This window comes from Siniperca chuatsi, linkage group LG7, assembly GCF_020085105.1.
Source record: "Siniperca chuatsi isolate FFG_IHB_CAS linkage group LG7, ASM2008510v1, whole genome shotgun sequence".
Classification (NCBI taxonomy): domain Eukaryota; kingdom Metazoa; phylum Chordata; class Actinopteri; order Centrarchiformes; family Sinipercidae; genus Siniperca; species Siniperca chuatsi.
The window spans coordinates 6,364,874-6,392,802 of NC_058048.1; the positions used below are offsets into that span (position 1 = coordinate 6,364,874).

The following is a 27,929-nucleotide window of genomic DNA, read 5'->3' on the forward strand; positions in this document are numbered from 1 at the left end:
TTCAGTATGGAAAATGTTGTTGTGATTTCTCTTTACCGCCCCTGCTGGTGCTGATTTGACAGGATTGTTTACTTCAATTCCTACAAAACACCGGAACAACGTCGAGTGACGACTTCACGGTGGAAGGAGAGGAGATTTTCCGTTCAAAACAGTTTAAATCCCTCAGGAAAACTAACATTTCGATTTGCTATTTAGCAGTATGTTCACGTATCCACGTTTTGAGTGATACATTTGAGGCCATATTTTAAAACACACTGTGGTGTCACATACAAACATTCAACACAATTTGTGTCGATCGATTTTAAGCATTTCGATTATTATAATAACATACATTATAATAACAAATAATAAAAATCATATGATGAGAATGTCCTGAAAGTGTTACAGTGGTACGTTAAGATGCGTATGAACCCTATATCTCCCATGTTTTGCGAGTCATTTAAAGTAGCAGAAGAACTTGTCATGTGACTACATGGAACTAAATCACATGCCCCTGACTGTTTCCTTGTTTATATCAAAATGGCTTTTCAAACGTGTGGTTTGCTTCTGTGTAAAGTAACCTTATTTTTCCTGTTTTCTGTCTTTGTTGTCGGAGAGGGACTGTATAAGGGGTTTAGGAAGTTTAATCAAGGGCAGGATACCAGACAGAAAGCAGTGCTTGAGGAGCAGTGGTTCACTCAGAAACTGGATCACTTCAATGGTGCAGACAGCAGAGAGTGGAAGCAAGTAAGTCTGTTTATGTGTTATGCGTATTCTTACAAGGGTTGAAATATATTTTGAAAAGTGATCAGATTTAGCTAGTCCTTGCTTTCTCCTGGGCTTAGTTTAAGATAAAACATAATACATTTAGTTAGTATATGATCCTATCCAATACAGTTAGAAAAGGGTATCAATTTGCACCTGTCCATCTGTTAAAAAGTTAACCTAACCTTTTTTGGATCATTCTAACGACTACAGACATACTGATGCAAACCTGATATCCCCCTGTCTGTAGGTTTTTCCACTCTTAACAACTCTCCCCCCCCTTTTTCTCCCTCAGAGGTACTTTGTAAATGAAGCCTTCTACAAGCCGGGTGGTCCAGTGTTTCTGATGATAGGTGGAGAGGGCCCGGCCAATCCAGCCTGGATGCAGTACGGCACCTGGCTCACCTATGCCGAGAAACTAGGAGCACTTTGCTTGATGCTGGAACATCGCTTCTATGGAAAGAGTCACCCGACCGTGTACGTTTGGCCTTGCTGATTTAATTCTTGAACTTGAATGAGGGTGTGATCACTCCAAGCCTGTTTAGATCTGTTTGAGATTGAGGAACTGGAACTTTTACTCCTTTGGGTTTTTTTTTTTTTTTTTTTTTTTTGGCATGCAGGTAACACAATGCCAGGTGGCACAAAATAACAGCATCAAAATGCCGCAGAATGCTGGTCGTTCTGCCCTTCCAAGAGAACTGCAGTTCAGTTCTTGCGAATGTATTCAAAACTGAAACCAGGAAATTAGCAGGTGTATGGGTAGAAGGAGGCAGACATTGGCATCTGACAGCCGTGCTTTAAAAAACCCAGTATAACTCAAATGTCTGCACTGTTTTCTTCATGAATCTCAGGTTAGGGTTAGGGGTTAGAGTTTGCTAATAAACCAAGAACTAACCTTTGATTCTGTACGACACATCTATTATTCTGGTTGCACAATACTGTGGGATCAACAAAAGGACAAATATCCATCGGGCCTCTAGCTTCATGTTTTTGGTGTGTACAGCAGCTGGTGTAGCTGTTGTACCACTAGATGGCAGCCCTGCATTCTAAGGACAGTCCTGCCCATGGCCCATGTAGTATTGTCCAGACTGAATGATGGCCTGTAGGTTCTCACTCAAACTACTATTTAAATTGAGCTTCCATCTTCTCTCAATTTAGTGACCTCAGCACAGACAACCTGCGTTTCCTCAGTAGTCGTCAGGCGTTGGCTGACCTGGCACACTTCCGCACGGTGGTGGCGGAGACCCGAGGGCTTACAGACAGGAAATGGGTGGCGTTTGGCGGGTCGTACCCAGGCTCTCTCGCTGCTTGGTTCAGGATGAAGTATCCTCACCTGGTCCATGCCTCTGTGGCCACGAGTGCACCTGTTCATGCTACTGTCAACTTCCCAGGTATGAAGAGACATTGCATGACATAACAACACACACAGACACACATACACACACGCACACTTCACACTCACACACACTTATTTTGGTCTTTATTCTCATCTTCTAAAGATATATGCCATTCCTTTTTGGATAAACACAGTTTTATGCCAAACTCTATTTAAAAAAACAGGGAATTTAAGTTGGATAGGAAATTGAAATTGAATTTAGCCTGTAATCCCTATAGTGTGCTCTTGTATCAACGTCTCTGTAGAACACTTCAAGCATTAAATTAAAATTTGCCACAATTGTTCAGTTTTGTTCAGTGTCTTGGAAGTAAGAGTCTCAGACAGATCAAAGATGAGGAAGGCTTGACTCTCTATCTCTCTCTGTGTCTGTGTTGTGTTTGGCTGAGCCCATTGTTTTCCTCCGGAAGGCTGCAGGCTGGAATCAAGCTCAGCTGCAAGCTTTGAACATGCACCTGTACTGTTCCACCCACACACTCACGCTATCTTGAAGACACTGTCACACATAGTCAGGCCATATTCTCTTTGACTCTAGGAAAATATCCGAGACAAAACGCACAGAGAATAGTGTACATGGTGTGCTGATGACGTCAAGTGTCTTTCCCCACTCAGTCCATGGCACCACAAAGTTCTGAAAACAACACTGCAGTTAGAGCTTGGCTTTCACTCCAGCTGGAAATATTCCAAGATTTTGTAATGGAGGAGTTTCTCCTCTGAGAGCCTGCTTTTAGAGTTTCATAAACTGTGAAATTTACTTTGGTTGAGACTCATTATTTCACATTCAACCTCACTGAAAGCTTTTTTAAATAAATACTTTCTCAAACACTTGACTGGAGCTGGGTTCATGCGTTATTTTGAAGATGAATTGGTGCTTTTGCTGTGCCTCAAAATAGTCATGTATGTTTAACCAGGGTTTTTTGTGTATTATTGTGGTCTTTTTATAGCAGCCCAGGTTTAAGTGTCCACCCCTCTCTCTGTCTTTATGTTTTGCCAGAGTACTTGGAGGTTGTGTGGCGTTCGCTGGCCTCAGAGAACACAGAGTGCCCCCTACTGGTAAAAAAGGCTTCAGATAACCTTCTGGAGCGCTTGAAGGACACCAAGACCTATGACAACATCACCAAAGACTTCAAGTACGGTGTCTAAACTCTCTGTAACCCATACTTATCTCCCCTGTAATTTACAAGAAATCGCAAAATGTGAGCTGACTAAGGCAGTAGGAATGGCATTACAAGACTTCTTTCAAATATCAAATAATCAACTCCATAAATGTACTCTCAACCAGCTAACCAGCCAACCATGTAAAATAATTTCCCTTTGATTATCTGGTAAGGGATGAGGATGGAAATTATGATATATTAGCTTTATATTCACTGTACAGACATGAAAGCAGGATCAGTAGTCTTATCTAACTCTCAGAAAGAAAGAAAATAAATGTATTTTCAAAAATGTTGTGCAGTGCTGCATGTGAAACAGCACCATTAGATGTGAGCAGTTATAGCGTCAGTCCAACTATAGTTATACCTGGAGCTATGTGAGAGGTTCAAAGCAGCAGCGAGGATCGTCTTGGTTCCTGGTTTGAGTCAGGTCCTGTTACAGCTTCATGAGTGTCCCTAAAGCCTTTTTGGACTGAGCCTGGGACTCTGGAATGTGGGATCTTCTCCAGAGAGGAATACAATGGGCAGATATCAGAATTAACAGTATGAGCCATACTGAACCCATCCCCTTGTTATAGGATAGATGTGATCCAGTTTATTTACACCTACTCTATTGTGTTTATTATTATTATTATCATTTTATTTTATTATTATTATTATTACTGCAGTCAAAGGTTTCAATGGGTAGCTTTAGTGTCACATGGTCTAAATGCTGTTTCAAAGGCTTATACACCCTGACAAGAATACAATTAAAATGTAAATACTGAATATTGCTGATGGTGGGCCTTTATTTAAAGTGTCTCCCTTCAGCATTTTTTTTTCTCAGCCCCTTGTTACATTATGTCCTTCATTTTCTTCCATTGTTTTCAGTTTCAAGCATGAAGTTATTCCTAGCATGCTTGTGCTATGTCTGCAATTATGGCGGTCTTTGGTGTTGTTTTATATTTGCGTATTTTAGGTTATTATAGTGACTGTAAGATCAGTCAGCATGATGAATAAACCGGCTTAAATGGCTTTTATGATGGTGTGGTTAGTCTCACAGAACTAATACTGTCATGGAGACACCATAAAGCCTTGTCTTTATGTTGGCACTGCCCTGACCACATTGGACATATTTTATTTTAGCTTCTTGCAGATCATGGAGACCGTAGATGCAGACATGTCATCATGCAGGCACAAACACGCAAAGTTCACAAAGGTGGTTTGGAGACTTGTCTAGTTTCCAAACCACAATAACTTAGAGAATACTTTACTTGCGTCACAATTTCATCATGACGGAAGTATCGTTCACTGCACACAAACTCATATACACACACAGATGAATTGTTTCTAAAATCAGCATGTCACAACAACAGCCTGTTAACTACATTTACCAGAGTAAAGGTCTCACAGACACTCAAGGAAGATATCATTTTACCACCTCAGTCTTTTTCACAGACGCGTGTGCGTTTGTCTATGTCTGTAATCAACTGTTCAGACTTCATCTTGAAAAACAAGACTAAGAGTCTATAGCCATGCTACTCAGGCACAGCTAAATGCTAATGCTAGCATGGCAACATGCTGATGTGTAGCAGTAGCACATGTTTACCTCTTAAACACATCTTATTTAGCGTGTTAGTATGCTAACATTTGCTAATTAGCACTAAACACAAAGTACAGCTGAGGCTGATGGGATTACCAAAGTTATTCATTCATCCTCCCATCATCTGGAAATCATCAGTGTCTGTACCAAATTTAATGGCAATGAATCCATCCAATAGTTGTTGAAACATTTCACTAAAAACCACAAAGAAGTGCTGTAGGAAAAGTCAGGGGATCACCAAAGTCAGTAGGATGCATCTTTTGGGAACCAATGAATGTCTGTACAAAAGTTCATGGCAATCCATCCAATATTTGTTAAGATATTTCAGTCGGGACCAAAGCGGTGGACTGACCGACGGTCATTGCTGTCCCTAGAGCCACGCCGCTAGAATGGCTAATAAAGTGTTTTATTCTGTATTTGGAGAGTTAAGTTGGACGTTTTTGAATAGAGGTCAACACAGTCCATCCACATCCATGGTTCAACACATCCATGGTGGTCTGCCCTCTAAAGAAGTGTAGCTGTTTTGTCTGGCTGGTTATCATACATAAGAAGCTTTAAACACTTGCTGGTGTCTAGTTGTGTACTTGCAGTGAATGGCCTGAGGTTTTATTTCCTGAGAACACAGGAAAAGACTATGTGGCAAGACGCACTGTACGATTGCCAAAACACACCCTGGTTTAACTTTCCTCTTATTTTCCTGTATGTCATCCCCACCTTCCCTTTTTCCTCCACCTCCATTGTCCCCCAATTTCCCCTCCTCCTCCACCTCTTCTTCATCTCCCTCCCTGTTCCCTTGCCTCCTCTCTTCTATCTTCCTCCTCTCCTCCTTCAGCTTGTGTTCCAAACTGCAGATCCAGACAGAGATGGACTCTGCCTACTTCCTGGAAACGCTGGCTGGCAACTTCATGGATGTGGTCCAGTACAATGAAGACAACAGGGGGTTTGAGGTGAGAGAGAGTAGACGCATGCCAAACAACATCAGTAAAACATCATAAAACATGGATTTTGGAGGCAGATACTGATTATTTTGGATTGAATCAACCAGTAGCGGACATTTTGTGCCAACAGTTGCTGTCTTTAAATTTGTTAAATGTTTTTTTTATGCCAAAAAAAGTTGTTCATTGCTCACAAATGGTATATAAACCATCATTAGACATTGAAACTCTGTATTGCATATAATAAAACAGAAAATTCTTTACATAGGTTATTAGCTGCTTAAAGGAATAGTAAAAATTAGGAGTTGTGCTTATTCGCTTTCTTTCCAAAGGATAGATGAGCAGATTTTTATAGACTGACCTGAGAAATTATTCCAGTATAGTTTACTAAATCACCTTAGGGGTGACAGACATCTGATATAAACACAATACAGTATATCAGATCTGACATGATGTATGCAGGTTGAACTGAGACAGAAGAAAGTTTTGTGTACAGCCTTTGTAGGTCAGGGGTTGACCCAGGATCCAGTCTTGGTTGAGTGGAAGGCAGTTATGAGGTGTAGGAGGGTTTCAGACAGATCAAGCAGTGTACTGAAACACAATAAACCCTGCATTGTTTAACAGCGAGAGGCCCAGAGATCCTGCCTTGTAAGAGGATCTCCAGGGATGTTCCTGGGGCCGCTTGCTTGCTTGCTTACTTTGTCTGTATCTCTATATGAGAAGCGGAGCCCCTTTAGTTACCTACATACATTATGGATGGCTCGTGACTCAGTAAAGAAGGGACCAACTGAGTAAAATTACAGGAAGGTGGGAAGTAGGATTTGAGTTTTAGGTTTTTGAAGAATGACACCAGTCTAGTTTGATTAATGCTGCCCAAATTTTGTGCTGAAATGTAATACCTTAGATTTCTCTCGAATTTGAGTAATAAAGCTTCTGTAGCAGCAAACACATAATGGTTTCCCATTGTGTCAGATTTTTCACAATACTTGGGTATGTGTCATAATAACCTAGTGGGCAGTAGAAAGAAGAGAGCCCGAATAAGACTGGGCTTAAAAAAATAAAAAAAATAAAATAAAAAATTTGATCACATGTCAAGGTGTCTGGTTGATTTCCATGATAATGACGCCATGATAATGGGAAGTCAAACTGACTTTCACTTTCATTTTCAGGTGGCATGGTTAAATGCTTTGGAAAACACTCTGACTCAGTAATTGCTTTGTACTGTTAATTTAGACAACGAAAAAACTTGTTACTCTGTAATAAAACAGTAAGCAACACAGGGACAGGGTGTGTCAGTTCAGCCTTTTTATTTACTTTGTACAGAAACAACTATGTCAGCTCCCAATCTGTAGTTTGCAGTGGAAATTTCAATGACACTTCTCTTCTTAGTTTGCTTATCTGCAACTCTGACATTATCTGCTGCAAAGCTGAGATAGACAGGTTTATGTACTGGTGTGATGATCATCATTTCCACATCAATGTTTGGAAAACTGAGGAAACTGTTTTGGATCCCAGCTCAGTTGGTGAGCAGCTGTGACATCAGACAGGTCATTTTTTATAAATATTTAGGGGTACACATAGACAGCGGTCTTAACTGACACACGGATGTTGCAAACATCAGCACCTCCATTTTATTCACTCTCTTATACAGTATTATGCTCATTTGTTACCATAGAGTGCATCCTATGGTCAAGTTTAAGGATCAAATTCTTAGTCTGGTAAAGACGGCATGGAAGATCATGGGGATGTCCACACCCCATACCCCCCAAGACATTTCTGAGATTATTAACATTTCTGCACTATTCAGCAGGCCATAAGGATTTTATCTGTCTCTTCTCATGTGTTGAACTGAGTACGAGGTAATGAATTCTGGTAAGTGTCATAGGGTCCTATCGTGCAGGCACTATCGTTACAAACATTCATTTGTCCCTCTATCTGTTAAAAGAATACTCCACTGATTTAGCATTGCACTCGATGGACAGTTTTAAACAAGACTAAGAGTCAACAGTCCTGCTAGCGGCTCTCTGAGGTTCTGCAGTGCTTTGAGCTAAATGTTAATGTCGGCATGCTGACAATGACAATGCTAACATGTTGAGCAGGTATAATGTTCACCATGTTCACCATTTTAGTTTAGCTTACTAGCATGCTAATATTTGGTAATTACACAAAACACATAGCACAGCTGAGGCTGATGGTATTCGGTCATAAACCAAAGCGTTGAACAAATTTGACCTGATGGTGCTGCGAGAGGAAAAGTCAGGGGATCACCAATTATTCCAGTTCATCCTGAGGGGGATGTGAATGTGTGAACCAAATTTAATGGCAATCCATAAAATAATTGTTGAGACATTTCACTAAAAACCACAAATGTCAACCTCATGGTGGTGCTAGAGGAAAAGTCAGGGGATTACCAAAGTCATTAGGATTCATCCCATGAATGTCTGTACAAAATGTCATGCCAATCCATCCAATAGTTGTTGAGATATTTCAGTCCATACAAAAGTGGACATTGCCATCTCTAAAAAAAGTAACTAAATCGATGCAGCAGAGATATCGTTTTTATTCCGTGCATTCTTCTTCCTTGCCAAAACCTGGCACCTTCATTACCCACAATGCAACATGAACGCTGAGATTCGAGTGTGTTATGCTAGTAGGGGATAGTATAGCCTTGAGCCGCTAGCCTCAAGCAGAGATGAGAAGTGGCATACAGAGGTCTGGCAAACTAACTTCCTTCCACTTTTTTCATTTTCAAACTTGTAGTCTTCAGCCCCAACCGACGCTGTGACATCACTTGAGGCGATTTATCAGACGCCACACAGCTCCCTCTGAAGACACAAAGGGCTTTATACAACATATGCCGTAGTACTCCCCAACACCTGGTAACAGATTTGATGTGTAAAATTGCTGGAGTTCCTCTTTAAACCTATCAAAGGGCAACTATTGGGGGACAGACAAAAGGGTAACCGATGGACACTTCATACTATTGTGTGCGTCGTTGTAGTCTAACTGACTTTTTGTGACATGTCTGTTTTCTGTGCTGCAATTCCTTTAATCCAAGACAATTGTTTTCTTTCAGGAGACAATAAAAGCAACCTTGAAACTTGAAAACTGTGTATCACATTTCACATAGTAAAGAAATTCCCATACTACAATTATATAGACAGGCAATGAATTATATAGCCCAGCCCTAGTCCTGAACTTGTGGAAAATCTTACAGCCCTTTCAAAGTAGTTTCAAGTAGGACACACAACATGTTTCACAACATGTTTTTTCATCATTTGTTACTGTACTTCTGTCCCCTTTCTTTTTCCCTCTTGGTGGCCTTTTTTTTTTTACCAGTTACCCCTTTTTCCCCCTCCCCTTTTTTTCATCCCATCCCCTCTCTGTCCCCCTGGTGCCTTGAGGAGACGTGAGTCCGGTTACCAATAAGCTGATGTGAAAAAGTAACAAAAGACTGGTCTCTTTGGTTTCCTGTCGCCCCAAGCCAAAGAGACGCTTATAAAAGAACCGAGAGGAGCGGTGGGCCACGGAGTCCACAGCACCAGCAGACAAACACAGCCACAGCTGCCTCTCTGAGACAAAGGGCTGGGTATAGAGCAAACTACCAGGTTTTAGGTACCACTGAGGAATTTGGGTAAGAACTAGGACCGAGGTGTAACTCAATCGGAAGAGTCACAGCAGTGGCTTCACAGCCGAGGGGTTATCAATGGGGTGCTTTATAAAATACGGACAGACATTATGTAACGCTACAGCTTGTTGAACAAGTACTAACAGTTCCTCTTTCTACTCAGAAGATGAGAGAGGTGCAGATGGGATAGTTGTCATGGGTCATTTATAGTTAACAAGGCTTTCATTTCGCACGTAAGAACTGTAATCACTGCCAACTGTTTACTCCTCCAACCCTCATGCCAGTACTACATTTTGTTTTAGGCAAGTTTATATCAGGAAAGGGCACAACCACAGTGTTGGACTGATGCCACTGAGTAGCCATAGTGTATTACTGAGGAGCATTGAGGATTGGTATACAGGAAAGGGATCACCACAGTTATCCAAAAGTTGCAATGAACTCCTCCAATTTTTGGGCTAACCTTTTGATTCATGTCAAGGTAGTAACAGCAGATCCCCAAGGTTGTAATGTGCTGTAAACCACCTATGATACATTCACATGTCTAGTGATTGTGGAGGGAAAGCCCTGCAGGACAGCACTCTGAGTTCTTCCTTACACTTCACATGTGCCTTTATGCACTGTAGCACTAATAATAATGCTGCCATCTCCTCACAAGGAACACAGATTTGTGTATACATTCTACTACACAGCATTTTATTTATATAGCAGCAATTCATAACAGAAGTTATCTCATTGCACTTTTCCTATACAGCAGGTCTAGACCGTACTCTTTATATTATTATTTTACAGGGACCCATCAAATCCCACCATGAGCAAGCACTTGGCGACAGTGGCAAGGAAAAAACTTTCTTTAAGAGGCAGAAACCTCGGGCAGAACCAGACTCAATGGTAGGCAGCCAAATTGGGCAGGGTACACCTTTTTTTTATTCCAGTGAGGCTTGTCTTAGTCAAATACAGGTTGAAAAAAAAAGAAAAATAAGCTCTTCTATTGCAACAACAAAGTTCAGACATTAACTTTAATTGTTGTTGGTCAGTTGGTCAGTTGTTCAGTTGGACGGTTCACCATGACTGAAAAATCTATACTATTGCATAAATTACCATGAAATTCTATGCAGCCAGTCATGGTCCCCAAAGGATGAAGCCTACCAGACTTTTCCTTTTTTTGGTTGCTAATTTGCTTATGTTAGCATGCTAACACGCTAAACTAAAGATGGTGAACATGGTAATCATTAACTGTAAACATCAACATGTTAGCATTGTCATTATGAGCATGTTACCATGCTGACATCAGCATTTAGCTTAAAGCACTGCTGTGCCAAAGTACAACTGCAAAGAGCTGCTAGTGTGGCTGTACACTCTTAGTCTTGTTGTGTATGATATGATTACATATTGGGGTTTTTAAATGGGTGGTATTTACTGTACATTAATATTATGTAATGCATTTTGTGGAGGCTATCACCAGTTTGTTTGCTTTTTGTTTTTTGTGCTGCATAACTTGGCCAGGGTACACTTGGGAAAATAATATTATTTCAGTTTCCCCCTAAGTAAAGGTTAAACAAATGAAATAAATAAGCTCTCCTATTGCTGCCATAAAGTGCAATAACTGTAATACAGAGATTTTAATGTTACATCAAGGCCAGTTCTTTTTCAAGAATAAACAATAAGAGAAGGCACCTGGGGCTGGCGTGTATATGTCTAGCCATAATAAATCAGGCCAGTTCATATGATAATTGCCCTTGTCCTTTAGGTGAAAGCTGCTTAAGTAGAAAGGAAATGATTTGCAGTTATATTTAGCAGAGAAAACCATGAAATTACAAAACTGAAGTTCTGGAATGTGGAAAACATCATCAACTACAATCTTGATAGATCAGTCAGAGCTGATTCAGAGCATAGATTTCTTTCCAACTTGCCTGGAATCAATTCATTTTGGTGTCACCATCGTTCCATCTACACAATGTGGAAAAAGTATAAACAGTAATAGGTAGCCCTAAAATAATACACCATGTAAAGAGTGCAACTATTCATATGACAGTATTAAAGAGTAAGTTACCCAAAATACAAAATAACAGTTGACAAAACAATCTCACCACAAAGTCCGTTTAACAGCTGTTTTGGAGTTTGTTTTTTCAGCTGCTGTTTTCAAGATGAACAAAAACCTCATTGCTCACTTATCTCTTGTGGTATGTAGCCAAGCAGATAGTTCAAGTTTTAACATAATGGCCTCTCAGACTTCTCCTGATGAACCAAGCCTTTAACCATTTGCCTACGGCGGTCCATTGGGTGGCAGTGAACGACACAGAGAAAACTTCCAAGTTCTGACAGGAGGCCTGTGTGTGAGAAAACTCCTATTTCTAGCGTGATTGGGGTATACTGCGAGATTGACAGCCAGGTCAACAAACACACTGGCCCTCAAGCTGGACCTTGAGGATGTGCAATTTACAACAACCTATGCAGTGCATTCTGTAGGAGCACCAGTATTGACAAAACTTTGCTGCACCACCAGTCATATTTTCAGGAAACTTGAGGAAGAACATTAGAACTTGTTATTGGGTGACTCCAATGTACATTTGGGAAAACGTAATTGCTTTTGTAAAATCTTATTTAGAGCAGTTTATTGGCATATTCTGTACTATGATCAGAACAGCACAGAGAGGAAGTTGATGTTTAGTTTGTAGCTCAAGGAAGATGAAATTGAACCTCATCTGCTTTCCAATTATGGGCGATCTCTCCCTGCGAATGATCTCCCCGGTGACATTACATTTACAGTGCAGTTATTCCTTTTCATCCTATATTGCTTTTGTTAGAGATCAGTTTCTCTTTGGAGTAAAATGAAAATAATTTGATAACGTGTACGCATATGTTCAAGTTCATGTTTCCTATTATAATAAAGGCTTGGGGAATACTTTCACCCACAGAAAATTACATTAAAAAAATTTCATAAATTGCTAGTTATCATCTAACTGGGAGGTAATCATAAAGTTCTGATACATTTGCTTCAACCTTATATATTGAGAAGGTGACGTCGTCTTAATTCATTTGCTTTTTTCCCCTCTTCTTTATGGCGCGGTTGTCAATGTAGGGCGTGATAGGCACCAACATCACCATCAAGGTGCTGTGTGGTGTGATGGGTGACACCTCACTGGGGGAGCCTTATGCCCGGTATGCTGCTGTGGCCCGCCTCATGATGGACACCTTCGCTATGAAATGCCTGGATGCCAGCTTCAGTAACTACCTCAGAGACATGACTAATACATCCTGGGATGGGCTGGCTGCAGGGGGAGGTGGGTATGGACATGTACTGGGAATTGGTATGTTTGTGTGTGTAAACATGGTTATTTTAGTGGGTTCTATTTTAAAATGTCTCCGCAATCACTTCATGACACTTCTATTTTTATGTACCTTGTATTTTTGGGTCCCTCTTATTGGTGCAGTAGGTTGTCAGGTGGTGTGTTTATGTTCTAATGACAGAGCATAACTGGAATAGACAATGTGATGTCACATTGAAATTTTCCACCGTAGTCCAACAATAATACAGGAGCAATCAACTGCAGTAGAGGCAGAACCACCAATTTCTCCATCATCAGTAGCCTCAGGAGACCAGAATATAACACAGCCTGTTGAGTATGCGATGTGGGTACAGTCATAACATAGCAAACCCATTTTTGGGTGTTGTCACAAGGCTTTTTTAGGAAAAGTTAAATAAAAGTAGACTAGGCAGAGTTCTGGCAAAATAGGTGCACCAAAAAATGTCATTACATCACTTAACTACTAAGCAAGTCTTGGAATGATGAACATCCCAATTTTTTCTTCTGGGGGGAAAGTTAAATTAAGAGTTTTTATCAGGCTTTAAAACATCCCAGGTGTGTTTAACCAAAAGTGGGTTCTCTATATTCCATGTTGTACCTTTGCCATGGGCTGTGGTTCCAGTTCCCAGCTTCAGTTTCATGAGTAGGAGGGCTAGAGGGGGATCACTGGAACAGGAAATGGTCTCTTAAAAAGCCACTGCTGGGATGTGTCTGCATAACCCCCCCCCCCAGTCATGTGGGTTTTAGTTGCACTCTTTCCTCTCTTAATTGGGGCTGAATAACTGAAAGTGATTTTGGGAGCAAAGCCATTTTAAACCAATTGTTAGCTTTACCAGACCTGTGTTGTTAGTGCCTTGATTTATATTAACCAACTGAATATGCTGGCCATGGGTACATTTCGTGTGTGTGTGTGTGTGTGTGTGTGTGTGTGTGTGTGTGTGTGTTGTCAGGGAGACAGTGGGTCTACCAGACCTGCACTGAATTTGGATTCTACCAGAGCACTGATTCGCCCAACCAACCATTCACTGGCTTCCCTCTTGTGTGAGTACACTAAACATTGCCCCTCTGCCTACTAAACTCATAATTATGTTTAACCCCTGCACCTGCTCCCCCTTCACCCACAGCATACACTGGCCATTTTCTTTCTTTGCTTCCAGCTTCATTAGATGTTGCATTGTTCATCTGTGTTTTTCTCATCTAGGTATCATTTGAAACAGTGTGCAGACTTCTACAATGTCAGTGCCGAGCAGCTGGCGGAGGCCGTGGCCCAGACCAATGAGTATTACGGCGGCTATGGCATACGCTCCACCAGAATAGTTTTTCCCAACGGGTCCATTGACCCCTGGCACGCCTTGGGAATCACCCAGGACATCACACCTGATCTCCCTGCTGTTTTCATCAAAGGTGAGAAAGAATAAAATCCCACTGAAGTACAAGCAGTGTGACTTTGTGTTTACAGCTCAAAAGAAAGTTGATGTTATACTGTCTTCTAGAAACAAGATTTTAAAATGTATATTATGATTCAATCTGATTTTAAAAAAACAAAACAAACCCAAAATGCCCAGTCCATTATTCAGCAGTTTTACCACATAGACATCTTTGCTGCTATCCAACTTGCTAGCTTAGATAGCAAAGTAACTGGCAACAACTAGCTAGCTTGTTAGCTAATGCTAACTTGAAGGATAAATGCGCCCATTTATTCCCGAATAAGCACGTATTTAGTGACTTAGTGATCAAAATCCATCCAGGTAAAAACTGGACTGACTTTGAATAAAAAGTGAACGGTTTTTAAACTTGTAGGTTACATATAACCAATGTTTCAAAAGCAGAATGTGTAGCTATGTGTTAACTACATGTTGAAATAGAGTCAAACTTTGGTATCTGCACAGTATGATTTAAAACATATCAAATGGCACGAAGTACAAAACTCAAGCCCAAATCGTACATACAATACATCTGATTTTGTCTGTTCTTGTTTATGTACAGCAGTTATAGCTGGCGCCTTGTAAGTAGACCTAACCTTTGACCACCGTTCATCATTAAGCCTTTGAGGAACTTACTTAATTTGTGTATTTCCACGTCTAAAATCTGTTGAGTCACACAAGTTAACTGAACACTGAATTTCGTTAGTGGTTGGTTTACATTACAGAAGCCAAGCAACAGTTTCAGAGTAGAACAATAGCTTACTTGTTCAACTCTAGCTTTATTAGGTGGATAATTGTTCTTGTAACTCAGAAAATCTCGGTTTTACTGTTTTTCGCTGCCATATCCATTATATTTATATTTTTTCTATGATCCAGGAACAGCCCACTGTGCCAACATGTATCCTGCCAGGAGCGAGGATCTCCCCCAGCTGGCTCTGGCCCGTGACCACATCTTCTTACTTCTCCAGCAGTGGTTGAAGCAATGACTGACAGCCAAACGGGCCAATCAATGGCTTTGCAAAGCAAACTAATTAATTACTCTTTTGTCCAGATCATTGACATTGGTGTGACACTGCTTATTACTACTTTACTGCCACGTTTATGACTGCTTGAAAAGGCACTTTACACAAACATCTATAGGTACAAAGTTCAGGTATTTTAAATGAGTGAGACAATTTTGAGCTGATGAATAAAGATGTTTTTTTTTAGCTATTTTCTCTCTGCATTTTTAGTTTTATTCTGACGTACCATTGCAAAGGTGAATATAATGCACTTCATGAGCTGGTTTCTGGGCAGGATATACATCAAACAAGGAGTAGTAGTAGAGTTTGCTTTCTCAGACATGGTTTTGAATAGTCCTAGATAGCCTAGTTAAATTAAATTTAAGGAGGCAGGTTTAACTTCAAATGAATGTCTGTCAGTGGACTCATGTTGATTATTTGAACTATTTTATTGAAGATAAGAAATCTGTGTTATAGAAATATTTGTTTACAAGGGCAACACACTCAATAATTTAAAATTTTCCAAGATTTTCTAGTGTACCAAAATACAGTATGTGAAATTCAAAATTTCCCAGCACAACATTTGCTTTTGGATACAATACACCATCTCACTGCCTTTTGTTGCATGATGTTGACCAATCCTATCTGCATACAGGACACTTTGTGTCTGTAACTCTTGACAAATACATTTTATATTGAGATATACTCTTTCATGGCAGCATTTGGAAATTTCAGGAGCTTTCAAAATATAAGTTATCAGTAAGCTCAACAACATCATGACTGCACACATTACCCTTTCACTGTAGCTTTTGATGGTTCCACAACACTGCAAATCATGTTTAAACAGGCAGCAATGAAACATAGAAAACTTTTCAACAGAGAATTTGCCCAGAAATGGTTCATTTGTTTGCATGGGATACTTGTTGCACAAACATGCACACATCTGGTCTTGTTCAGCACAAGCTTAGTCTTGTTTGATGATAAGAATGTAACTAAAATGTTGTCTTGGCTGCTCAACAGGAGCATGATGATATCTCCAGCGGGACCCAACGATGGCGTATTGGGCACACAAAGAACTTCTGGAAACTGTAATTTAGACTACATATTGCAAAGCTCTCATCCTTTGTCTTGAAGTAGATGGATTTAGTTTAAAAGCAGAATCTGCAATAGAAAAATAGAAGCGGCCTTGCATGGCATGATACTAGTACGCAGCTGTGTGTTCATGCCCTACCTCCTCAAAACTGTCAGAACACAGACACAATGACCCCGCTTCGCATAGCAGTGTTTATTTTCACAACAGTCCCATGTCTCTGTATCTCAGCTGGACATGCAAGACCCCCACTCCGAGCACAAACCCACACCCACAAAGACTGTAGACCAAAGTCCTGCTCTGAATGCAGCCCTACTATGGGTGTCCCATGGTGTGGCAGTGAATTCTTAAAGCCTCCACCTGGGTATTAAGTCAGACTGTGTGAAACTAATCTATTAAAGCAGAGGTCCTGCCCACAAAATAAACGTGAAATATCTATTATTTTGACAGCCCGCAATCTATTCTTTGTTAAGGTAAACATTTACGATGGATTTAGTCAGAATTGCCCATACACTCATTTAATCCCCTGTAATTCAAACCCCCATGCACCTACTCATAATCCTCTCTTTGGCTGCAGCAGGGATGTCATTGAGTCTTTTCCTGTATGTTTATGTGTGTCGCCACCAAACTGTATCACCCAACTGGATAGAAAAGCATCAGGTGTTGGGCAAATAATGCCAAAATTTACTTGTGCAGTTTTTATCACTTGGAGGTTATGCAAATATAAAATCACATCACAATTGGATAAGACCAAACTCCCTTATAAGATGGTATATGAGACATGTTAATTTAGCAAACTGACCAGTTAATATTTTGTTAATCATTGCTCTGTTCAGTAAAGACTTAATATTAAAGGAAAACCAGGACCAATTTTACTTTCTAATCAGAGAATGTTGCTGATGTTAATGCTTTGTATTTGTGTTGGTAGCCTACGTGAATGCAGCAAGGTGAATTGGGGGGCCTCAGTAATTTTCCATTGAATATGACAAAACATAACTAAGATGACTGCTCTTACATGTTTCTAAATATCCCCCGTTATTGTCACTTCCTGTTGTAAACACCTTGTAAATTCTTAGCTGCGTCAAGTTAGCCAGAGTTGGCCAATACTTACCGGACGTAGTTACATGAACGTAAACATGAAACTTTTTTTTTTGCTTAGTAGGAAAATGAGCGACAACTCGGCAAAGTACAGCAACAAAATTGAATCTTAATATGAAATTAGGGGCGTTATATTATAAAGGTTGTGAAACTATTTCAGTGTTAATAGACAACAATATGGTAATTCATTGGGTTTTATTTTGAAAGTCTACCGGAAGCTCTTATTCTGTTATTTTGAGTTTGACACTAAAGACACGCTTCATGCTCGGCTGTTTAGTTTGAAGGCGGAGTTCAGGCCAATGAAGTCCTCCCTGAGACAACGGTGGAGTCAGTAATAGTTCTCACTTTCACTGGATTAAAGAGTTGTTGTTTTTTCTCCATTTGCATTGGGGACGAACCTTAATTTCTCGTTTGGACGGCAGTGGAAAGCGGACTAATAAGGTTACAGTTTCACCTGCGGGACAAATCGAACTAACGTCACCTCGTGATAGGTAAGTTAACGTTAAGGTCGTTTTTTAACGTTACTTTTAACGTTACAGTAGACTCAATACATGTAGCTATTCTATAAAGGGGCAAACGTTGTACCTAGCTTAACAACATTTAGCGCCGCTTTGTAGTCCGCATTCTAGCGCAAGAGGTTTCTCGTACCCATTTAAGTTGTGTAACGTTATAGCTGATATTAAATAATTGTTTCACACCTAGAATTAGCTATAAATAATTACGTAAACGTACCACAGAAAACCTGTGTATGTTTAAGTTATGTTAACGTGACTCACGTTACAATAGTTCGAGCAAAAAGTGCGCTTCACATCCAGGGTCGAGCTGCTGTCGTGTACTCCCTGCTGGACTTAGTCTAGGTGCAGTTTTAATGTAACGCTAACTTATGAGAAGCATGATGGTCAAGGATGGCTTTTTGTCATTTGTGTAGGGACATTTGACAGACACACATGACAAACTTTGAAATTTTCTTTGCTGTTGTTTTTGTAGCTTTTTTTTTTTTTTGGCATACATAACCTATCCAGGAGTCCCACATTCTCGGCATATTGCACATCCACATAATGAACATCCAAATATTTACATCCATATATTTTAACACAATGTCAATTTTTATCATTTGGACGAATTTCCCGTAACTTTGCCACCAAAAATAGGCCATATTATGGGGTATTGTATCTTAATATAGCAATTTTATTGAAACTAATGATGACTGGTCGAACATATTATGCCCAACACTATCATTATCGGTACAGGGATTTCAAGTCAAGTCAAAAGGCCATTAAATTGCCAAGTTTTTGTCAGTGGAGTTTGGTTTGCCATAAAACAAACTGCGTCGATTTCACTGCGTTTTCCAAAGGTTGTGAGAACAATCTCAGAGATTTAACTGCAAATCTAATCAGCGAATAAGCCATGACGGCTATAACCCATAACCTAAACATTTGCACAGTTCACACAATAAATCAAATAGATGGAATATTTCCCTCTAAGCAAGCAGGCCAGCAGGCATTCTGACTGGGTCTTTTGGCTACATTCATCTGCTTCAGTGAGGGGTGCAGGCTGAATCATTTCCTAAAATGGTCTGAAAGATTTAATTTAGTCTAAAATTAAAATGAAAGACGTGCCCAGATTCAGTAGGCTGATTATGGTTAGACTGTAATATTTAGAAAGTGTGAGTAAGCGTTAGTCAGACCCTGCAGCAGTGGATGAACGGTTTGGTTGCCTAAGGACAAGCAAAGGTCCATGAGATAATTGTGGTTAACCGTGATGAGTCATATGGAGGGATATCCAACTCCCTTATAAGTGTTTTTAAGGAATGTCTATGGTTGTAGATTGATGTTTTCATAAATCTGTAGTTGTTCAGATGGTAGGTCTCATAATGAAGAAATATTGATGATGCTCAGAGTCAACAATTGATGCAACCAATACTCAGTGTGTTTACTGGAGAACAAATCAACAGATGAGACTGGCATGGTTCTTATAAAATGCCTCTAAGATTCTGTTCTTTGTTCTTTACTAGGTGCTGTGGAAAGTAAAATGAAGCACCTCTCATTATTGTGCATGTATGCACTGGTGACCTTGTATGGCCATAAGGGTGTGCTGTCCCAGGCTCCCTCCTACGGTGAACGGGGCTCTGATCTTGGCATACAGGTATTTCAGCAAGTAGTCCGCTCAAAGCCCCTGGAAAATGTGGTGCTTTCACCCCACGGGGTAGCTTCCATCCTTGGGATGTTGCTTCCAGGAGCCCATGGAGAGACTCGGAAGCAGGTCCTCAATGCTCTCCGTTACAAGAAAAATGGTAAGGACTTTATCTTGCAATAGAAGTTCAGGCGCTAGCTGGAGTTGTACTGATAAACATTATTATGCAAATTGTGTCTCGGTATTAGAATTTGGTAAATTGACTGAAGTCACTGCTGCCAGATGAGCCTTCAAAGATTTTGGTTAACATTTTAGACCCTAAGCAATAATTGAGAAATAATTCAAAGTTTACTTGGTTTGCACAGGCCCGTACAAGATGTTGAAGAAGCTGCACAAGACCTTGACTGCTAAGTCCAACCAGGACGTTGTGATGATTACCAACGGCATGTTCAGCCAGGAGGGCTTCCCCATGGAGGAGGCCTTTGTAGACACCAACAAAGTCAACTTCCAATGTGAGAGCAGGAGCCTGGACTTCAGCAACTCCCATGGGGCAGCAGATGAAATCAATGAATGGGTCAAGAACAAGACCAAAGGTAGGAGTCATGGATGGATGTAGCAGCTGTTTACACAATTAAAAATATTCTCAAAGTGCCCTCATAAAGGCAGGTGTAAGCAGCAGATGTGAGTATGTATTTTGAGACAGTTATGAAATTTGTTAAAAAAAAACCCTCATCGTTTCAGTCAGTTATGTATCAAAGTAGTATGTCTATTTCTTAAGTTTTGAGAGAAGAGAACTGAAACTAAGAGACCCTTTATCACTTGTGAATTAAGTGCAAAATGGTTCATTGAGAATGATAAGATACAGATTTAACAGTTGTTGTGGTCTACCTGTTTAAGCCTTATTCAGCTTACCTGCAAGTCTAGTTTATACTGTGTTCATAAAACAAAGGCACATATTAAAACTACCACTGAACTCTTTTGTCTTTTCACAGACCACAGTATAAAGCCTCGACTTTGTGATGTGGTCAGTTTTCTACTGCGTAGCCTTTATATGATGCTGCATTATTACTTCTTCATCTGTGCTGAAGTGAATATGAAAGAGATGGAGGTTTTTATCAAACCTTTCTAATTGAATAATGTTTCCGTGTTGCATATTTATCCAGGTCACATCCCTAGCTTGATCAAAGCAGACATGCTAGACTCGCCTCTGACCCGTCTGGTCACCGTCAACTCAATCTACTTCAAAGGCTTATGGAAGTCCCGCTTCCAGCCCGAGAACACCAAGATGAGGCCCTTCAACGCGGGCAACGGAAATGTATATAAAGTTCGAATGATGTCCCAACTATCTGTCTTTAACATCGGTGAGTGATGACGTGTGAGAGGTTTCCACTGATGGCCTGCTGTGTGAGACTAATCCTTTTGAATAATTTTAATGAGCGCAACTATTCAGTATAAATGATTTTGCTTTGATATCATTGACTTGCTTAAATACAGCCAATGTTTTAGATGCATCATGATGCTGAATACGAGATGTTCTTTATTATATTTCACCACCAAATGACATTTAAAGATATGTTGTGCCATTAGAAGGCTCTGCTGTAGATAGTTACAGTATTGGATTCAGACTGGTTGAAATTAATTAGGTTATCATTTTTATCAGTCGAGACAAGCCAAATACAATTACACTTAAACAATATGATAAATACAAATTTTTGATTATCTGTGTTTGCGTATCCAGAGGAAATGAATTCTAAAATGAATTATCAGGAATTGGATTGGTTGGTCAGATTTTTGAGGTATGTTTAGTCATACTGTATTACAGATCTGTTAGATACTGGATTAGTGGGTTTTTACATATAGTAGCATATAATGAATGCCAGACAGTAACTTAAAGTTAAAGGTGCCCTGTGGACTTTTCTTGGGAACAGTTAACAAAAATTCTGTTTACATTCAGTGTTTTCCACCAAAATGAATTGTGTGTATCTGAGGATATAATACAAATACATTGAATGCATTTCCTTCCTTATAAATTCTTTAAATATGTCTAATCCTGTATTGTTTAAATCTATGTTTGCTAGCTTTGGGGGGGCGTGCAGGGGCAGGGGCTTGGATGCAGGGGCTTGGATGACCAGGCGAAAAATACGGAGTGGAGCTAAGTTGAATGAATATGATTTATGTAGGGAAATGAAAAAACAAGAGTTTGCTGATGCTACCATGCTGACCTGAATCCTTTCAATTTAATTCAACTTGGCTCCTTTTTTATTTGTTGCTGCCCTAATATTGTTAATGACTGATAGGAATTCAGGCCGTTTACGTGTGGTGGGGAGACATGAACTTTTTTTCTGCTTCTGAAGGGGGCATGACAGAAAAAGTTTGACAACCACTGCTTTAACTCAACATTAAGTTGGAATACATTTCTTTGAGTGCATGTCTGGACTGTCTTGACATGGTTTAATCTTCACCAAATCAAGTTCGTACAAATAGGCCTATCAGCAGCTGCTATACCATTCAGGTCTGCCAGCTTGATATACTGTAGATTTAATGATTAAGTTGTTTTAATTTAGTTTTTTTTTTAATGATGTAATCCCAGCCATTGCCAGTTGATGATTCATACGTCAGCTTGTGTTGAGTTGTAAGGGAATGCAGGCTTAGACATGCCACATCCGTAGGACATTATTTACTCCTGTGTGAAATAAAATGATATACCGGTCAGTCATCTATATTTAGATGAGCTGTCAGAGTTGTGTCAGCATAGTGAGTGCTCTGGATAGATTCTCAGAGTGCTAGAGTTAAACTAAGGCCATGTTCAGCTGTGAGGCACGGATGTTTGTGTCTTTCTTCAGTATCTTGCAGTGTGTTGACTTTAGTGTACATAGTCTGTAACTTGTTGATTGGATTATTGTCCCCAAATTACTGCAGATAGGTCATTAAGAGAACAGCCCCACTTGGCTATGGCTTGATATACTAATACTGTTTTTATGAATGTAATGGGATTTACAAATACTTGGCTTTATGACTTCAGAACATAATGTGCTGTGATTTAGTTTAATGGCCATATAAAGCATGAACAACTGTAGGGACTGTTAAATGGATCTTTGTGGTGTGAGACTGGTACTGCTGTGACTATTTAAGTTGAACTGTACATTTGTCATTCTTATTTTGCAGTTAAGTGCCTTACAAGATGGAAACGTTTTTTGTTTTGTTTTTTTTAAAGTCATAAGGACCCATACAGTCCAGCACACTGCCATCTCAAGCTTGAAGCTATATTAACAACAGCGGTCTAAAAACAGCATCCCTGTGTAAATATAAAGTCAGAATCTACAGTATATCACTGTTTTGCTACTCCCCCTTGCTGAATGATATAACAACATTGTTTCAACTAACAACCTGTTAGAGCGAGTCTTTTACATTTGCTATGATAAACATCTGCTGTCTGGTAGGTCTTTTCAGAGGAAGAATCTGTTTGTCATCAGGAAATTATGCATTTTCTGTTTCTAGTTTAAGACTAAATAAATATACTGAGCGACTAAAGCCATCACCGTCAGAGAGACAAAGAAAATAGCATCACCCACAGAAAGGTGAAGCTCTTCAACAGAAAATCCTGGCAAAATGCATAGTTGGACAGCATAAAAAACACTCTTACTTCTTTATGAACACACAAATAATGTGGCATTGTACAAGGCTTAAGTAAATCAGCTCATGCAAGGAACAATAGGAATACAAAATACCAAAATCTACAGATTTATTACTGGGGGAAAATGGTCATTTCATTCCACTCTTCTTGCATCACAAGGAAGTGGAGATATGGGTTCTACTGTCTCTGAAAAACAAGAGAGAAGTGGTCTACGTTTTACACATTTGTGAATAGAAAACTTTCAAAGTAAAAGGAATTTTGTTCTGTAGTCAGATGTACAAGTAAGAGGAAGTGTCTTGGTTTCCAGTCAGTCATGCACATCTTCCCCAAAGGGTTAATAGATATAAGAAAGATATAGGAAGAAAAGAGATGAGTCATCTCTAAATCAGCGAATGTAAGGATGACTCAAGTTTCATCCTTACCATCACCCTGACCTTTGGAACTGTTGACCCTAAACCTCTTCTCTTCTGCCAGGCATGGCCACCACACCTCAGGGACTGAAATATAAGGTGATTGAGCTGCCCTATCACGGCAACACGATCAGCATGCTGATTGTTCTGCCCTCTGAAGAGGACACGCCTCTGTCCCGTGTTATCCCACACATCAGCACAGCCACAGTGCAGAGTTGGACCAAACTGATGCACATGAGAAAAGCCCGCCTGCTCATCCCCAAGTAAGACCCACACATACAACAGTTGCTCTTAAAACTTCTTTGACTGAATGTGACCGTAACATTGTGTGCATGTTTGTGTTTGTGTCTGTAGGTTTACTGCTGATGAGGAGGTAGATTTGGAAGCCCCCCTTTCAGCACTGGGAATAACAGACATATTCAGTCAGAACAAAGCTGACTTCAGACACCTCAGTGAGTGAAAGCACAGTCAGTCCAAATCCAAAAGTGACGCAGTGCCTCAGAGTATTTACAACAGGTTTATTTGGATTCGAGGAAGGCCTGACAATATGAACACATTGTTGGCTGTTTACTGCCAGAGCCAGTAAGAACTATGAATTGTGTCTAGCTGTCCAGTGTGAAAAACAGAATCACTCGTGTTCTCTTTCTTTCCTTCGTCTTCTCCCGGCATGATTGAATGAAAGGCTCTCTAATTGAAGTGCTCTAGTGCCATCATGTGGTGTAGTCTACAAAGGATTTAATAGGATTACTCCAGGAAAAACCAGGGGCTGTCTGACAGATGTGGATTTTTGCTCTACTGCTATCATGTGGTGTAATGTAGCAATCAGTTAATACCTTTATACTAAAACTTTTGAGTAGAGTTCATCAGTATTAGCTCTTATTATGTATTTTTGAAAAATGAGTGAAATGGCCAAACTGCAACTATTCCCCTTTATTATTATTGTTGTACAAGATGCCTCTTCTTTTGGCCTGTTTGTCCGGTTTCATCTTTATTTATGACATACGAGGTCCAGTTGCCGTCTTGACTAATAATGCACATAATCAGTTATTTCTTTGTGAGCTCTTTGTGATACAAGAGAAGATAAATACGCACATAAGGTTCAGTAAAGTGCTACATAACCTGCTGTCAGTAATGTAGGTCCATGTAGCACTGATGATGCAGGATAACAGTCACCAAAACTGTCCAATTAATGAGTTAGCTGTCAGTCCCTACAACTTTGCGTTTACACATGTTTGTTCATTTGTCATAAGTCTGTGTCATCAAGGCAGCTTTGCATAATTTTCTTCCTTGGTCCAAATGAACTACAGGTGTGAAAGCACCCTAAAAGTCAGTCACCACCACAGGATTCTAAAATTCTCTATTGAAAGCCAATATGCTTTGTCATTTACATACCTGTGTGTAGTCCAATTAAAGCACTATTTGCATAGGCCTTTTAACAGAAGACATTTTGACATGTCGCAGTAGGAAAAGCACACGTGTAAATAATAAAATTAATGATGTTAATTTCATTTAAGCTACTTCAGTTTCGGGTCCTGATATTGTTCATGCTGACTCACTGTCATGGCTTACCCACCTGTGCTTTTCCTACTGCGACAAGTCAAAATGTCTGCTGTGAAAATTGCCTGTTTAACATTTCAGGCTAAAGGCTCTGCACTCCCATACAGGTGCTTCAAGTGTTGTGGCTGATTGGACCTCAGCTCATATGCAACAGTCCCGCCTTAACAGATGCAACAACACAGTGATGGCAAACATAAACAGAACCTGCAGGAGCTAGCATGGCTAGAATGCAACGACAGCAGTCTACACATTTATTAATTATACAGTGTTTTATTAAACATTTAAATGTCATTAACTTCTGTCATTTTCCTTGCACTCGCTACAGACAAGCAGCATCTCTTCTTCTCTGCTGCTTGTATTATTTTGTCGTGCAGTTATAAAACAAGAATATAAACAAACAATATTTCCTGAATGTGAGGTCAATCCCATCCTGTCTCTCCAAGCAGCTGGACATTGGAGAGCCTCGCGATTTCGCTACCGGAAGCAAATGTGTCTTCAAGATGTCAGTGAAGCAATGAGCTCTGATCAGGCTAAATAAGTGAAAACACCTGTGTGGGTGAACCATGGGCAAGTAGGGCCTTCAAGGATTTCTCATAAATAGTGTAGTTTTGTTCACTAATGCTAATATATTACTACACTGAAAATGTACACAAAGTAACTCCATCATACCCGTCATGTTGGATGTGGACAGCATTGGCTGATCAATATCAGATCATTTAATAAATAGCAATGATGGCATGGCATATCCGTAAACTAACATATTGTGTGTGTCTGAAGCTAGAATGAACAGTTATTGTTTTCTCAGGTGCTGAACCTGTGCATGTATCCAAGGCACTCCAGAAAGCCAAAGTTGTGGTGAATGAAGATGGAACAAAAGCAGCAGCTGCCACTAGTGAGTATTTGTACAGTGAGCCTTGTCTTGGACTTAAATGTTGAGCCAAACAGAAAGCTGTATGCTTAGTTGATTAGAATGTTCTATGTAACGGTTGATAATGCACTTAAAGTATAGTACATTCATAAGAGTAACCTATACTCCTTGGTTTTAGCTGCCATTTTGCTGGCTCGGTCCTCTCCACCTTGGGTTACAGTGGACAGACCTTTCCTCTTCCTCATCAGACATAACCCAACAGGTACAGTCTTCTATCTATCTATATATCTATATATATATATATCTATCTATCTATCTATCTATCTATCTATCTATCTATATATATCTATATATCAAATATATATAATTACACACACACACTACCGTTCAAAAGTTTGGAATCACCTGTGATATTGATGTTTTTCTTCTTTCCTTCAATAATGGCTATTTTAACAGATAAAAACAGAATAATTATACACCAAATGTAGTATTTACATTTGAAGGAGTTTTATAATAATTAAATATTTAAAACTTCCGTTTAGTCGATGTCGCCACAGTGTTGCATGACAAGGGAGAATACTGTCGTAACCATTATTTCCTCCCAAATGCTCTTTGATTTTGAATTTGTTTTCCATTCTAGAAATGCGTAAGTGACCATCGACCATTTTTGAACCACAACTGTGCGATTGGGCTCTAAATATTTTGGGAACCCGTTTTTCTTTGGGCCCTCTGCAGTCTACTCAGTGGTTAGACTGAATAGACTGCATAGGTTTAAACTGTGATTTGTCAGTCCATAGTATGTTCAGCTGCTATTCTGTGATCCACTTCCAACCGTGCTAACCCTGGACTAAGTTTTAAGAATAGCTTTGCTAAAGCAACACGCCTGTTAATTCCAGCTTGTTAGAGGCATTATTGTGCACTTGACATTGAAACAGGAACCTGTTCCTATTTAAATCTGCACCAATCATTTCACCATTATAAATATGGCAATTAATCACCAATGTTAGGCTTTGTGAAACCAGGTAACCTGAAGAAAGTGGTGTCTGAAGAAAGCGCTGCGTGACTGAGTTCTCCCTGTCTCTGTCTCTGTCCCCAGGTACCATTCTCTTTATGGGCCAGATCAACCAGCCTTGAGCCCAGCCATCACTGGCCAGCCCCTGGTAGCATCATAGGCCAGCACAGGAAATGCTTCTACACTGCCATGCATGAACACACACTCTCATACACACACACACACACACACACACACACACACACACAAACTTGCTGTAGACTTATGTACATTGTGGACATATGTTATGTTTTAAATATTGCTTTTTATGTTACCCATTTTCTGTAATGCATAACATGCTTTATGAAATGTTTTGCAGACTAAATTTTCCAGCTGTTTTAATTTTTTGTATACTTCTTTTGGATTTATTACATTTTTAAAAGACTTTGAAAAAGGCTTTGAATGTCAGTTGTGTATTTTCTCAACTCTGGAGTAGGATAATCAGTTTGTTTATCATGTCAGTGTTTCAGTTTAAAAGTTCTCCATCTCAAGTCATGTCACTCCAGTCCATTCTAAGTTTCACTCCTAAGTTATGGCAATGTACATCACATCATGAATGACTTGCATTCAGCTACTTTACAATAATTGTTTCCCTCACTGAGGAAGTCTTATGTTACCATACTTGCTTCATATTTGATCAAATAAATACACATATTTATAACATCAATGATTTTGGCTTACTTATTTTCGGTAATAGTATTTCTGACAAGGGAATGTTTGTTTACATGTGACATTCTATAGTGCTGTGTTTACATTTTCAATTATAACATGTTCAGCTACAGAAATTAGTGATAGAGCTTCTTAACAATTCATTCAAACTATTCAGCAACTATTAAAACATATCCATGTATTTTCTAAACCACTTACCCTGTTGAGGGTCGCTCATGGCTGGAGTTTATGTATACAGACAGACTAATATATA

The 27,929-nt window shown here is 39.7% G+C and overlaps 2 protein-coding genes across 2 annotated transcripts; both read left to right on the forward strand.

Annotated features, from left to right (window-relative positions):
* Positions 1 to 475: 475 nt before the first annotated feature.
* Positions 476 to 15,377, forward strand: prss16 (serine protease 16). The gene is made up of 9 exons (XM_044203677.1): positions 476 to 726; positions 1,040 to 1,221; positions 1,903 to 2,135; positions 3,132 to 3,267; positions 5,706 to 5,820; positions 12,516 to 12,717; positions 13,692 to 13,782; positions 13,943 to 14,145; positions 15,042 to 15,377. The coding sequence occupies exons 1-9, from the start codon at positions 520 to 522 to the stop codon at positions 15,149 to 15,151; spliced, it is 1,479 nt and encodes a 492-aa protein (XP_044059612.1). The 5' UTR covers positions 476 to 519; the 3' UTR covers positions 15,152 to 15,377.
* A 2,240-nt stretch (positions 15,378 to 17,617) lies between these two features.
* serpine2 (serpin peptidase inhibitor, clade E (nexin, plasminogen activator inhibitor type 1), member 2) lies at positions 17,618 to 27,670 on the forward strand. Its single transcript, XM_044203678.1, has 9 exons — positions 17,618 to 17,845; positions 19,369 to 19,647; positions 19,853 to 20,080; positions 20,651 to 20,848; positions 23,596 to 23,794; positions 23,886 to 23,983; positions 25,894 to 25,980; positions 26,135 to 26,218; positions 27,053 to 27,670. Exons 2-9 carry the CDS (start codon positions 19,386 to 19,388, stop codon positions 27,088 to 27,090), a joined length of 1,194 nt encoding a protein of 397 aa, XP_044059613.1. The 5' UTR covers positions 17,618 to 17,845; positions 19,369 to 19,385; the 3' UTR covers positions 27,091 to 27,670.
* The last annotated feature ends 259 nt before the right edge of the window (positions 27,671 to 27,929 follow it).